At 44.6% G+C, this 14056-nt stretch overlaps 1 protein-coding gene across 2 annotated transcripts in view; it reads right to left on the bottom strand.

Annotated features, from left to right (window-relative positions):
* The window catches only part of Ankrd44 (ankyrin repeat domain 44), a 276558-nt gene that overhangs the window by 68947 nt on the left and 193555 nt on the right, over positions 1-14056 (bottom strand). For both annotated transcript variants that reach the window (XM_015993765.3, XM_006974874.4), the window contains exons 11-16: positions 13521-13603; positions 12286-12349; positions 10284-10352; positions 7485-7625; positions 5239-5319; positions 2272-2383 (exon numbers count right to left, since the gene is read on the bottom strand). In XM_015993765.3, the coding sequence (XP_015849251.3) occupies positions 2272-2383; positions 5239-5319; positions 7485-7625; positions 10284-10352; positions 12286-12349; positions 13521-13603 (550 nt within the window). The remainder of the gene's footprint in view (positions 1-2271; positions 2384-5238; positions 5320-7484; positions 7626-10283; positions 10353-12285; positions 12350-13520; positions 13604-14056) is intronic.

Raw genomic sequence — 14056 nt, 5'->3', positions numbered from 1 at the left:
GTGGGCAGCCAAGGTAACCGAAGGGGACTAGGTGAGGAAAACAAACAAACAATTAAAAAACACACACACACACACACACCTGAAAACTGCTACCTATCCCCAAGGTCAAACAAGAACTCTTCTGTATTCACAAGAACCCGAGAAAAGATGCTGTTGAATTCTTCAAGAACGGTGAAGGTAAATACAACATACCAACCTGTGCCATGAAAAAAAACAACACAAGAATAATCCTAGTTTTGTTTCCAAACTTGGTGACTTTATATGGATTTTCCTGCGTTCCAGAGTAAAGGAAATGTAACAGGACTGACCCTAAGTGGAACCAACTACAGGAAAAAGGGCATACTCCAGTTACTTCTGTGTAGGTTCGATACTTCAGTTTGCTGGCTTCCTACTTCCTGTCTCTTTAGTAAACCACGTCCAGTAGATACTGTGTGTTTCTTCAAACACAGCTCTGAGAAACATGGGGAAGTAGAAGGGTAAAAGAAACGGAAGTAGGATGGATGGACAGACAGATGGATAGAGATCAGATCTCACTACGTAGCCCTGGCTGGACTGGAATTTGCTATATAGACTAGTCTGGCCTCTGACGCACAGAACCCACCCACCTCTGCCTCCCAAGTGCGTCATTAAAGGTGTGTGCCATCACACTCGACACAATGTCTTTACTTCTGAAACAGGGTAAGGGTACGAGCCCAGGCTGGCCTTGAACTTAAGATCCCCTTGCTTCAGCCTCCCAAATGTTGGTTTTGCAGACTGTCTTCATCAGGGTTTCTACTGCTGTGAAGAGACACCATGACCATGGAGAATCTTATAAGGAAAGATTTCATCGGCATTGGCTTACAATCCAGAGGTTTAGTCCATTATGGTCACGGCAGGAGGCCTGACTGCATGCAGGCAGACATGGTGCTGGAGAAGGAGCTGAGAGTTCTACATTCAGATCGGCAGGCGGCAGGAAACGAGCCAGACACTGGCCCTCCTTGAGCATCTGAGACCTCAAAGCCCCACCCCACCCCAGGCCACCGTTGACCCCGTAACATACTTCCTCCAACAAAGCCACACCTCCTAACAACGCCACTTTCTATAGGCCTATGGGGGCCATCTTCATTCAAACCACCCCACAGGGCTATAAACACATTCCAGGGCAGTAAATGAAAGTGGCACCTGTCATCAGCCCACACAGCCAGCCAGCCGGGACACTCAAGTATCCTGATGAAGTTGAACCAAAAGCAGTGTCAACAAAGTAGCAAATAGTGACCTGCAGGCTGGATGTGGCCGTGAACAAACTTTCCTCTCAGCCTCCCCAGGAGGGTTTCAAAACAGGAAACCTCCCATTAAAAAGCCAGGCTTTAGGTCTGGCTAGACGGCTCAGTGGGTAGAAGCACTTGCTGATCAGGCTGGTGCTCTGAGTTCAGTCTGAACCCGTGAAGCTGTCCTCTGCCCTTCGTGTGTGTGCTGTGACACACACACATGCATATACATATGTGCACACACACACACACCATTTCTAGCAACCCTTTCCTTCCTGGTCTTCCAACCAGCTGTGTTTACCGCATGGCTCTTTATTGGGTACAAGTCCCCATCACTCCCGACTGTTTTATGCCTGAGCTCAGGTCACCCTCGACATTTCAAGTCACTGTGGGCATTTGAGTTTTGGGTCTCATGACCATCACCAAGAGAAGAGTTCACATTTTAACTCTCTCTCTCTCTCTCTCTCTCTCTCTCTCTCTCTCTCTCTCTCTCTCACACACACACACACACACACACACACACACACACACACACACACACTCACACACATCTCTTGATTATTTGATTTTTTTTTTTTTTTTGAAGTTCACATTCCGTTCTTGGCCCTTGCCAGTTTCTTTCTTTCTGCTCCTGACATGGGACTGGCCCAAGGAACCCATGCGTCTACTGACTGCATAAGTCAGATCCTGAGTTATCGTTCTATTCGTGAGCATTGCGGCGCGAAGTTTTCCTCTGGAAAGAGCTACTCAGCTTGTGCGACGTATCCTAATTATCTTTAAAATAAAGGCTGTGTCTCCACGCAGCTCCGGCATTCCTACCGCAGTGAACGTGGATGAGTCCACTGTCAGTCAGATGGGGACAGAGAGGAGCAAAGAACTCTCCGTACTGTGACATCTCACAGTGTTTTCACTTAGCAGAAACAGTCTCCCCGTCATTCCTAGTGGGGACCACGCTGGGCAGCGGGGGGCTGTTGGGAGTTCAGGGCCAGTCATCGTGTTAGAAAAACATGAACGGACAACTCACCAGTTCCAGACATTGTCTATGGCCGTAGGCGGCAGCATAATGGACGCTATTGTAGCCTTCCTTGTCCCGGATGGATGGGTTTGCATCGTTTTGAAGCAGAAACTCGAGGCAGCTGTAAGCATAAAGTCGCAGCCTTAGAAATGTCTGTGCCAGAAGGGACAATCAGCACAAACCCCTCTGTTAGGAACATCCCACAATGCACCTTGAGACTGGGAATGTCAGGGAGCCGATTACAATATGCAATTATGTACTGGGGTGGAAGGAGAACTCATGGTCTCTCTGTCTGTCTTTATTTCATCTTAAAATAATGCTCCTAGAAGTCAGGGCAAGCGTTAGGAACAACTAGGCAATTGTCTTTTTCCCTTCTCATCTTAAGGTAGAGGACATATCCATCATCAAGATTACCAAATAATAAGATTAAGATCTCTGTGTTCACAAGTCTCAAATGTAATAAAGGACTGGCCAGGCCATTGCAGCTGGGAAACCACAAGAGAGAAGGAACTATTTCTGCATCACTGTTGGAGATGAAGATCAAGATGCTCAGAACTGTAAGTTTAAAACAGAGTAGGAAGGGAAGAACCCCAAAGGAGACTGAATAATAGAAAAGACCCAAAGAGTGGCCACACATGTAAAAGGTGTCACGAATTCATCCAGTGACTCCACGTGAAGGAAGAAACATAAGTCACACCATCAGGAATGTAGATTAGACAAAATTATGAATTTCAAACGCCTTTTTTGGCATGGTGGTCATTTTTCTGAAAATCTGACAGAACAAGCTGAAAGCATGTCTCACTTGCAGCTCCATGCAGCCGAGGACAGCCATGAATGTGGCCCAATACAGAAGGACACTGACTGAAAACATTTAGAGGGTTTTCTGCAATGACAGAATTGTGTGTGCGAGGTCAGAAGGCCTCCTGGACACACTCGGCAGAGGGAGAAGTTTGCCTCCAACTTTGCTGGGGAACCCCAAGTTCTAGAACCCCAGAACTCTGGGATGCACTGGGTATTCTGTTCTTAGAGGGAATAACCAGCTGGACAAATGGGTCCCCAACAAGTGCACGCTGATTCAATTTCTCACTCTACATCAAGACTTGCTAATTTGAGCTTTTTTGAAACAGGGTCTCGTGTAGCCCAGGCTGGCCTCACTACGTAGCTGAGGATGACCTTGCACTTCTAACCCTCCTCCTTCTGCCTCACGTTCTGGCATGGCGGCACGAGCCACCACCCACGCATGGCTCTCAGGGGCTTAAGATTCTAAATCTAAGCCTCCCCATTAAATAAGATTTTCCCGTGGGAGCTTTCTATAGCTGATTCACAAACTTTGAAGTTGCATTTCCTACCTTTTGGTTTAAAGCCAAAGGGAATAAAAAGGCAATCTGCTTCTTTAATTTCTAGAAAACTGGTGAAAGATAAATTTTGCAAACCCAACCTACTTGTCATATTTATCTATAAAATGCTCCAAAATAAATCAAACTTTTATTAAAGTCCTGCTCTCATGCTGTCTTTGGTCCTTCATACCTTAAAAGGAAGTATTTTTTTTATTTGGGTAATTAAACGTCTGTGGACAGGATCCTGTGCATGACTCACTGTAAACTGAATGTAGCCCTTTACATAAATCATCACCAGGAAGAACATTCTATGGACATGCAACCCCCAGTCTCTGAATGGGTTGCAAAAAAAAATCATTTGGTAAGCTCAATATATAATTTGGAAAACATTAAGAATTCCTCCCAGAGAATTACTTAGTCCGGAACATAGCTAAATTACATGACATCTGTACAGATACAGCAGCAGAAGCAATGTGGAATCTGGGTACTCTCCACATAGTTCCTGGGGAAAAACAATGTTCAACTGCCGAGACCTATCCTTCCTACTCCCAGGGCGGACTAGCAGCTCGGCCACTTGAGATGCGAGATCAACAGAGCATTAGGTCCCTGGTGAACAGGGGGGTGTGGTCATTCCTGGCCTTTCCTCTGCTCCTTTCCTCACCAATGAGCCTGGAATGGCACAGGGCAAGCATTGAACTCAGTGGAGAAAGTGAGGCTTGCTGAGTCACTTTTAAAAATTCTCTATTAGAATCGTTTTAAATTTAGATGTGTTCAGGTGAAACGTGGTCATTCTGTTTCGCTCACAGCAGTGTCCGTCTCTATCCCAGAAATGTCCAGTGATGTCCTATAAATAACCTGCACCGGGGCTATCCTCAGAGTCTAACATTTTGGACACAGGGAGGGGAGCAGAGTGGGCAGCGTGGAGGCCTTGGAGTGAGCACAAGCATTCAGGCACTCATTCCTTTGGCAACTTGAGAAGAGAATAAACACACTGTGGATCACAGGCCTGCAGACTCTCAGAGCCCTGCGTCTCCTGGGGAAATGGGGCACAAAGTGGGCAAACCGGTTCACTTGCTTGTTCACAGATTCAATGGCCACTGCACTAAGTGCCGGGCTCACCAGGACCACCAATCCTGATCTGTTTGTGGCTAGACTAAGGAGGAGGGCTCATGTGGCAGTGCCCCTGGGTGATGATGGCAGACACTCCAGACCCTTTCATAGCAACAGTGAAGTCCCTGTCTGAAGCCAATATGGGGCAGGGGAGGTGAGGTGAGGTTTATCAGGGGTAGCTGCTTACAAGAAGCAAGGGGTTCAGCCAGGTCTGAAGACCCTTATTCATAGAATCTGCTAAACCGTTGTCCATGGGTCACCAAAGTAGAACCTCAGGTCCCCCGTGGTATATGACACATGACAGAGTCAGATATATTGAAGACCTAAGGCTGCTGGACCATCACAATGGTAGTCAAAGCAAGCTTATCATTTTATAGAGAGTGCCACACATAAGAACAGATGGATAGTGAGTCTATGTCCCTCCCTTTCTCAGGATCCCAAATGAAACCCCCAGTAGGAAGACAGGCATGTGGCAACCCAGATGGACGAGAGAGTGTGGCATCCCATCTGACGCCCAGAAGAGACTCACACTGCGGCATCTTTTTCCTTCATTTCCCTGGTTCTGTCCAGTTCTTCAGAATTGTCATGTGCGTTTCCTAAGATCATCTTACTTCTCAGCGGAAGACATAGGGGAAAAAAATCACAATTAATTTTTTCATTAAAAATTGATGATAGTTTTTGCACAATTATATCTCCGTGATTTGATCCCAACCCAAAAGGGACATTATTGGTTCTCTCCAAGGCATCTAGGAAATCTATTTCCTCCCAAGGAATCCAACTGAGAACATCACTCTCCTAAACCGTCTCCCTGGCTCTGTGTGATTAAGGGCAGAATCAAGCTGCCTACCCCTCTACAAGCATACTAGAACTTTCCAAGTAAAAAGAAACAACTCATCTCAGGCTCCTCCACCCGCTACTGTACCTGCGTGCTTTCTGGCCAGGCCAGCATCTCACTTCCTATAGGTGATCCTGTCCTTCCTCTCCTAGGTGTTCCCTTCCGGTCCTTAAAACACAAAGTGTACTTGCTCTCTAGCCCTCCCCCAGTGCACGGCACTGCTCAGTGAATAGCCTGTGTGCCACAAGATCCCAAGTGTGACATCTTATTAGAAACATAGGCAAACACAAATGATGTGGAGCTGTGCACACTCATTTGGGTGCATGCTTGTGTGTGCACAAACACGTGGAGGCCAGAGGTCAACTTCGGGCATCCTTTCCTAAGCGCCCTCCCACTTGGGTTTTGAGACCGTGTGGCTCACTCCTCTGCAGGTCATCTAGGAGGCCTGACTGGCTGGTCAGCAGGCTTTCACCGTGCCTGGGTTGTGTTAAGATTATTTCTTATTGTTTTTACTTATGTGTATCTGAGTGAAAGCCACATGTGTGCAAGGGTTCATGTGGGTGAGATCCCTTAGAGCTGGAGTTACATGTGATGTGAGCCAACTGAACTTGGGTCCTCTGAAAGAGCAGCAGGCATTCTTAACCCATAAACCATTTCTCCAGCCCAAATACCTGGACAATTGTATGTAGGTTCTGGCTATCAAATTCAGACCTCGTGTTTGCATGGGAAACACTTTACACAGCCATGTGCATGTGTATACATACACACACACACACATATAATTGTTTGCTTTTGGAGACAGGATCTCTTGTAGCCTAGGCTATCCTCAAACTCTCTATGTATCAGAGGACAAACTTGAATTCCTGATCCTTCTGCTTCCACCTGCCAAATGCCAAAACTACAAATGGGTGCCACCACACCTGGCTTTTCGTCCATATTTTTTAAACAACGAATCACAATCTGTTACTAGGTGAAATTAATTAGGTTGAAGCCACCAAAATGAGGTCGCAAATATAATGTATCGCATACAATAAACATAAATATGGTTGTGAGGATTTTATTTCTCATGTATGAACATATATGTGAACATGTGCGCTGTATCATGACATGAGATGTGTTTCTTACTTGGATCATCATCTTGAATGTTTGAAAGGCCTGGCGGTATAGACCAACGGAAGAGCACACGCTTAGCTTGCTTATCCACTAAAATTACATGTTCAGATGTCATTGTTCTCAAAAAGAAGCTATTAGCTCTAACCCAGAATCAGACGCACCACAGGGGGCAGCAAATAATTCAACCGTTGTCATGCAAACTCATCAAGAACGACAGGAACCGTGAGGCCCCGTGCCTTTTCCCCTTTGCAGTGGCTCAGTGGTGTCTGCTTTCCATGCCTAGTCACCTATAGTCCAAATACTTTTGGAATAAGAAATTCCTCTTCTGCAGCTGCCGAATGAGTGTTCTTGCCCAGGTTGGGAAGAACAGTGTCTAATCCCGTCACAGCAAGGCTGAAGTTGAAGACAGCTGGGATTATCAATGGTGGGATTTTTTTGGTTTTTGGGTTTTTTTTTTTGTTTTTGTTTTTGTTTTTGTTTTTTACACAGGACATATATATTAGCAGGTGACGCATTAAAGTGGTAATGATGGAAACTATTGTGTATGCCAAATAAATTTCAACAGGTTTCCAAAGCCTGGACTGAAAAGCCTGGGCTTGACAGCTCTACTTGGCATTTAACCCAAAAGCAGAGAAGAGAGGCAAGTGTGTGACGGCACATAATAACCAAACCTAAAAAGAGAGAATGGGGGAGCCTGGGGAACGGCTGACCCTCCGCTCTGAATGAGACACTCTTCATGTGCCGCTCTTAGGAGGCGGTGTGAAGAAAACCCAAGTCCTCCCATCCCTGGCTCCGCCCCAGACGAAGCACAAACAGGTTCTTTTTACTTTCTGTCCATGTCCGACGCAGCAGCGTAGTGCAGCGCGGTCCGGCCCCAGTCGTCTGCTTCGTTAACATTGGCTCCCGTGGTCACTAACGCTTTAACACAGTGGAAATGACAGTTTGCAGCTGCGTAGTGCAAAGGGGTCCTGAAAAGCAAACAGTGGTTATTATTATTGTTGTTGTTGTTGTTACTATTGTACTTTAATCCAGCAAACAAACCCATCACTGACAGAAGCGCTGGCTGCCCTACTCTTGCTTCAGCTCTCAGTGTATGAAAGCCCAGGAACGTAAAACCAAGTCTGCAAAGACAGGTGGCCTCCAGCAAGGCCAGCCATGTGGCACTCTTTCCTTCCTATTCCTAGTGCCTGCTCTGGTTAGATCTATGTCACTGCCTGCCCGTGACAAGACTGTCCCATGAAGGATCATCCAGATCGTCTTCATGAAGACCATCCTTAGAGACTGATAGGGAAGAGGGGAGGATGGGGAGGGATAAGAGAGGGCAAGGAAGTACATAAATACAAAGTATGCACTATCTGCATGTAAAAATATGTCACAATGGAATCCACCGTTCTGCATTAATCAATGTATGCTCATGGACTTTTTTTTTTTTTTTTTAACAAACCATCCTTAATCTAATCAAGCTTCTATATAGTTTCCAGTTGGGTTTTCAGAGGACCAATCCCCACCTCTGACAATCCCATCCTAAAACCGACAGTCTTCCCCATTGACGAGGCTTATTTTCTCAGCCTGGAATCGAAGGCTTTCCAGCTGTCTCAGTTTCTTCTGCAGAACCTCTCTCCCTGATGCACACCATGAACCCAGTAATGAATGCAAACTGGATGATGAAGGTCCCTAGATCACGGCCACACTTCACCTTCGCTCATGTCCACTTCCCCTTAGGAGCATCCTTTCCTAACATTGTACCACAGCTTCCTTTCTATTCCAGAGGCTAGCCTCTTTGTCTGAGAAACAGGAAGTAATTTATAGTACTTATTTTTAGTTTCCAATTATTTGACATTTTTTTTCTGGTGTGACTAACCAATATCTCAGGAATAATAACTAAATAGAATACTAAAAATAAAGTAACTTTAGCTCAGAAATTATTTATTAGTTTTTAAGCATTTTTTTTTTCATTTTGTAGACAACAACTTAGGGCTCATTACTAGTTGATTTTTCTCTTCAGTCCAAAAGGAAGAATTATAATTATGAAATTACAATATTTTATATATTGGACTGATTCTGTTTTAATTAATTGGACTGAAAATGACTAGGCATCAACAGCCCCAACGGGGTTTACAGGTAGAGAGAAAGCTCGATTCAGGGACACATGCCTACAATCCCAACACTGGGGAGGCTGGAGCAGAAGGGTTGTGAGTTCAAGATCAGTTTGGATTACACAGCAAGACCCTGCCTCAAAACTAAACGCCAGGTCTATGGATGGAACTCAGCAGGAGAGGGTTTGCCAAGTATGAGCAAAACTGTGGCTTTGATTCGTAGCAACACACACATACACACACAGCAGAGAGAGAGACAGAGACAGAGAGAGATGGAGAGACAGAGAGAGGAGTAGATAAGAGGTAGAAGAGGTGGGAGGAGGGGAGGGGAGGAGAGGAGGGGAGGGAAGGGGAGAGGAGGGAGGAAATGACAGCCCTTGTTTTCAGGAAACTTGCAGTCAGAGGGGGAAGACGCCACTAGTATGGTGCAGTCACGGGGTACTCAGGGTGCTTGAGGAACACAGAGGAGGGACATTTCCGTAAGAGTGACAAGGAGGTTTCATTTGACCCGAATCTGGAAGGATAAGTAGAGTCCTCACAGGTGGGTGGTAGGGAAAGAAATCTGACAACCCCGAAGAACTGGGGGGGGGGGGCAGGTAGCGAGGACCTGCTGGAGGGAAAGAGCATGTGTACACACATACCTACATGCAGTCATGTGTCACACGTGCATGCACACATGCATGCAGTAGTCATGGGTCACAAGCAGGTTGTGTTGTATGAACTGTGGTATCAGGTGGTTTTGTCATTGTATGAATCAAAACTGTTTGAGATACATGGGACCGCTATGGTGTATGTGGTCAAGTGCTGAATAAAATGGGGTTACATGACTCTCCGCCCGCCTCTGTGTGTGTGTGTGTGTGTGTGTGTGTGTGTGTGTGTGTGTGTGTGTGTGTGTGTCCATGAACCAGCCAGCATCATGATATAGTTTAGCTATCCAAGGGGTTACGAAGGTGAAGAAAGTTCTACGATCCTCTGGTGCTTTGTGCTCATTTAATATTTCAAATGTCTAAAAAATTATCTCAAGATGAAACATCCGATACAGAAAACAAATGCTATAGATCTTTTGACCATATTTAACATTTTTTATTTTTATTTGTGTCTGTGTCTGTGTGTACATCTCTGGCGGGGGAGTGGGAGGTTCCAGAAGGGCAGTATTAGATCCCCTGGAGCTGGAGCTAGAGGCAGTTCTGAGCCAGCAGACATGGGTGCTGGGAACTGAACTCCAATCCTCTGCAAGGGCAGCAGGTGCTCTTAACTCCTGAACTGTCTCTCAAGCCCATATTTTGAGTCTGGTGCACTAAAGTGGTCTATTCTGCTATTTTTCTAAAACACATCCAGGTAGGCAATTTTTAAATAAGCAGAAGCTGAGAGAGCCCTTATCTCATGGCTCTTCTCAGCTTTATGGGCGTCGCCTCCTGAGGATGGGATGGCCCAGTCATCCCATGGCGATCATCTCAACAACAGGCCTGCTCCATGGACCATTCCCCACTCTCGTGTACGCCCCAGAGGCAAGTCAGCCTGAATACATACCTCCCACATTTGTCCTTTTTGTGAAAATCTGCTCCACTGCTCTGCAAGAGTTTTATACATTCTACATTGCTAGAAAGACAGGGAAAATATAATTAGTATAGTCAGGGTTAATTACTAAGGTACCTCCAGGAAGAGGCATTTTCTGCAGAGTACGAGCTGGGATGGAACGATAGCCTGGGGTCTAAAATTCCGCTAACAAGAAATAACCTGAACATATTGCAGGAACACTGCACCGTAAGGATCTAAAATTCCTTTTCCAGAACTAATAAATCAATAAATGAAATGGTTTCATGGAACATTTTCAACCCAATGACTAAGGAATTTAATGATTATTATATGATTAAGCCCTCCGATGACAGCCTCATCATTTACCCTAAAATTCTTTTTTCAGATCCAGGAGGAGTTTATGAAACCACAGCAGCCTAATAACTCCGTGTCACCTTTAAACAATGAAGCAACATGGCTGAGCACTACCGTTTATCACGGCATAATAAATCCCCACAATAACCACTTTCAACTCGATACTCCTTAATGGAAACAGCTGCATGTCCCTGTCTTTGTAGCCCGGGTAAATGAATGTGCTGGACCAACACTGGAAGTGATGTAATGGAGCACAGTGATCGTTCCAAGCAGCTCTGCCAGTCACAAGAGCCATAAATCACACAGCACAGAGACAGGACCTACCGAAGGGAACTTTCCTGTCGAAGGGCATGGAGCTAATATTCATTCTAATAGGCATTTCAAACATAAACCCAGCATGGTGTGTTGTCACTTTCGGGGCAGGTCTGATATTCTTTAAAATGTAGGCATAGCCATCCATCATCATTCTAAACTTGAAACATTAAGAAGTGGCTCAGAATGTATTGTTTAATTGTAACTTAAATAAGAAAAGTGATCTCATTAATGATAAGCCTTTGCAGAGCTCTTCCCCATCCCACACCTACCCTTCATAGCCCCTTTTCTCAGACAGCTAGATGTAAGTCACAAAGTACACGAATTATTAAAGGAACATTTGAATTGGTACAGCATGTCAGCTAATATACAGCACCTATTTCCACCTAATGATAGATGGAAAAGAATCAAAGGCACGGGTGGATTAGACCTGTATGGGTTCATAAATCTCATCTGGTTTGAGGATGGGGTTGAGCGAAGGGGTCTGTTTTAAAAATACAGTAACTCTGTATAGGCGTTAGTATATGACTCCAGAAGGGACCATGTAAATAAGGGGCTTCATAGTTTCATGGTTCATTCACCTCTGATAAATAGGTAATGTCTTTGCTAACACGCATGATAAATGGAGGATTCCTTAAGCACTAGGAAGCTGATTAAAAACCAACACCTTCCCAATACAAGGTCATCCAAAAGACACTACGGTTGGTCAATATGTGGCCATATATCAACAATATATTGATCAGCGCTTTAATCTAATCATTGATTTGCTAAAGGAAAAAACTGATGAAAAAAGGCTCTTTGCTACAGGGGGAAAGGCAGGGAATAAATCACTCTCGCCCATCTTTGGGATTTCCTTGACCTTTGTTTCCATTTAATCATCCTAAAAATTTCAAAACTCGTTTTTATTACAAAATGTCTAAATGCACGTAAACTGATTCAAGCATTTATCCTCTTAATCACCTCCCATCCACTGGCAACAAAGAGGAGAAACTTAAGAACAAAGTTCTAAGTAATTTCTTTCGGTAGAAAAGATGCCAAGCAGAAATCCATGCTGTGTAGTCTGTCATCTTTCAGCCATGGGGATCTCTTAGGGGCATTGAAAGATAAGAATACAAGCTCTATGCACTACACAGGATGAACTATTTGTTTTTCTTTGGAAGGAGAAAATCTGAGTGATGTGTGAACAGAGTCAGTGACACCTGACATTTGGCAGAAGTGATTGGGACCCCATTTACTAAGGAAATTGCCTTTGGTTCATGGGCAGCTTATGTCGATTAAGATGTATGAAGCCATCAAGTTTATGGAGTCATGACTATGCAGGAGTACTCACCCTCCTGCGGCAGCGGCGTGAAGGCACGTTCTTCCAAACGTATCTGGGGTGTCTATTTCAAAGCCTGCAGACAGCACGCGCTCATTACTAAACAAGGATACTATGCTATACTTTTGTCCTAGTTAAACCACAAGAAACATTGCAGAGACAGAAAAATCAGTTAGTAGGAAGATCAGGATGCAAGCGGTCGTAGTCAGAAAGAAGCAGTCACAGGAACAAATGGTCACTACTTTAGCCTGGCAATTTTATAGGAAGCACCGTAAAGTCGAGAAGTAGAGAGGGATTTATTTTTTGCATTCAGCCCTGGGTGAGCCACAGCCCCAGTATCAATGCCAGGATAGAAATTTAGGAAACCAATTTGAGATGAGTGGGGCAGTGGACAGGCAAACAGAACATATGAGAAACATGGAAGGCAGAGGAGTAATCCTAGGAGGCAGGGAGAGAAATTTTCTTACGTGTGTCCCAACCTTTGTGTGAGTCTAAGATGTGAGAAACATGCTTTCATGCAGGGATTATTTTTAAGCATGCCAAAAGTAGTGAAAACAGAATCCACCATAGGTAAAGTACTTAGAGGAGGAAATACGCCTCTGGGGCAGCTAAGGAATTAATTCATAAACAATCTCCACCCTGCAGGCTTCTACCACTTTGGAAAGCCCAGGAACTTCTTAATAGATGGGGACTGGCAGGAGCAGAGATAAGAAAGATCAGCAAAGCTCAAAGCAGAGAGAATCTCTGTTTCCAGAAAGCCCCGCATTAATATAAAAATATAAAAATTAAACCTTCTTGGAGGGGGATCTGCCTTGATGATGTTTCAGTGCCCATGGAACTGGATGATAACATGACATTTTCTACCATTGAAATATTGAGGATTGGGCCATTTTCTTTTGTTGAAAAGTATTAAATGTTAAGTCACCAATTTAAGCCTCAATTTTTTTTTTCTTCTATGACTTAAGGTTCCCATAGTTCAGCTCTGGCCATTCCCCCCACCAGTTCTGGACCACTGAAAAATCAGACAAGATTTTTGCCTGCTGATGCTAGGCAGCGGTACTGGCATCCAAAAAGCTTTGGCTTCAGGGACCGGCAGGGGCTGTCTCATGCAGGCAGGCTATGGAACAACCTCACCCTGCCAAGGAAAGGCAGTGGCCACATACAGCCTGCCAGAGGCCAGACACCTGAAGCCATTTGGCTCAGGGACAGGACACACCAGGCCTGATCGCTGGCATGGATGCACTTACCAGATGATAATAACTTCCTGCAGCAGTCGGAGTGAGCATTTAGGGCGGCTAAATGTAAGGGGAACATGCTATGGATTCCACACCTAAAGAGAAAAACAGCCACTCACAGTAAAAGATCCCAAGACGCGTGCAGAACATCTACCCTCTGGCAGTCCTGCACTGAAAACTCTCACAAGGATCCCTGACGTGATTTTGTAATTTTTTTTCCATTCAACAAATAATTACACAACTATTTTCTTCCTTAAGATGATCTTTGTAAACCAATCAAAAGCCCATAACCATACAGATGTGTGCATATATCTGTATGTACTTATACGTGTGTGTATACTTATGCAATGTACGTACATATGTGTGCATGTACATATGTATGTATGTACATGTGTCTATATGTACCTGTGTATGTATGTACATATGTGTATATGTACTTATGTGTGTCTGTACATATGTATATGCATATATATGTATGTACATGTGTATATATGCATATATATTTGATAAAAATCTGAAAAGTTAAACATGTGTTGCCCTATTGTTTC

Source organism: Peromyscus maniculatus, chromosome 13, assembly GCF_049852395.1.
Source record: "Peromyscus maniculatus bairdii isolate BWxNUB_F1_BW_parent chromosome 13, HU_Pman_BW_mat_3.1, whole genome shotgun sequence".
NCBI lineage: Eukaryota > Metazoa > Chordata > Mammalia > Rodentia > Cricetidae > Peromyscus > Peromyscus maniculatus.
This window is presented reverse-complemented; position numbering and strand designations above follow the sequence as displayed.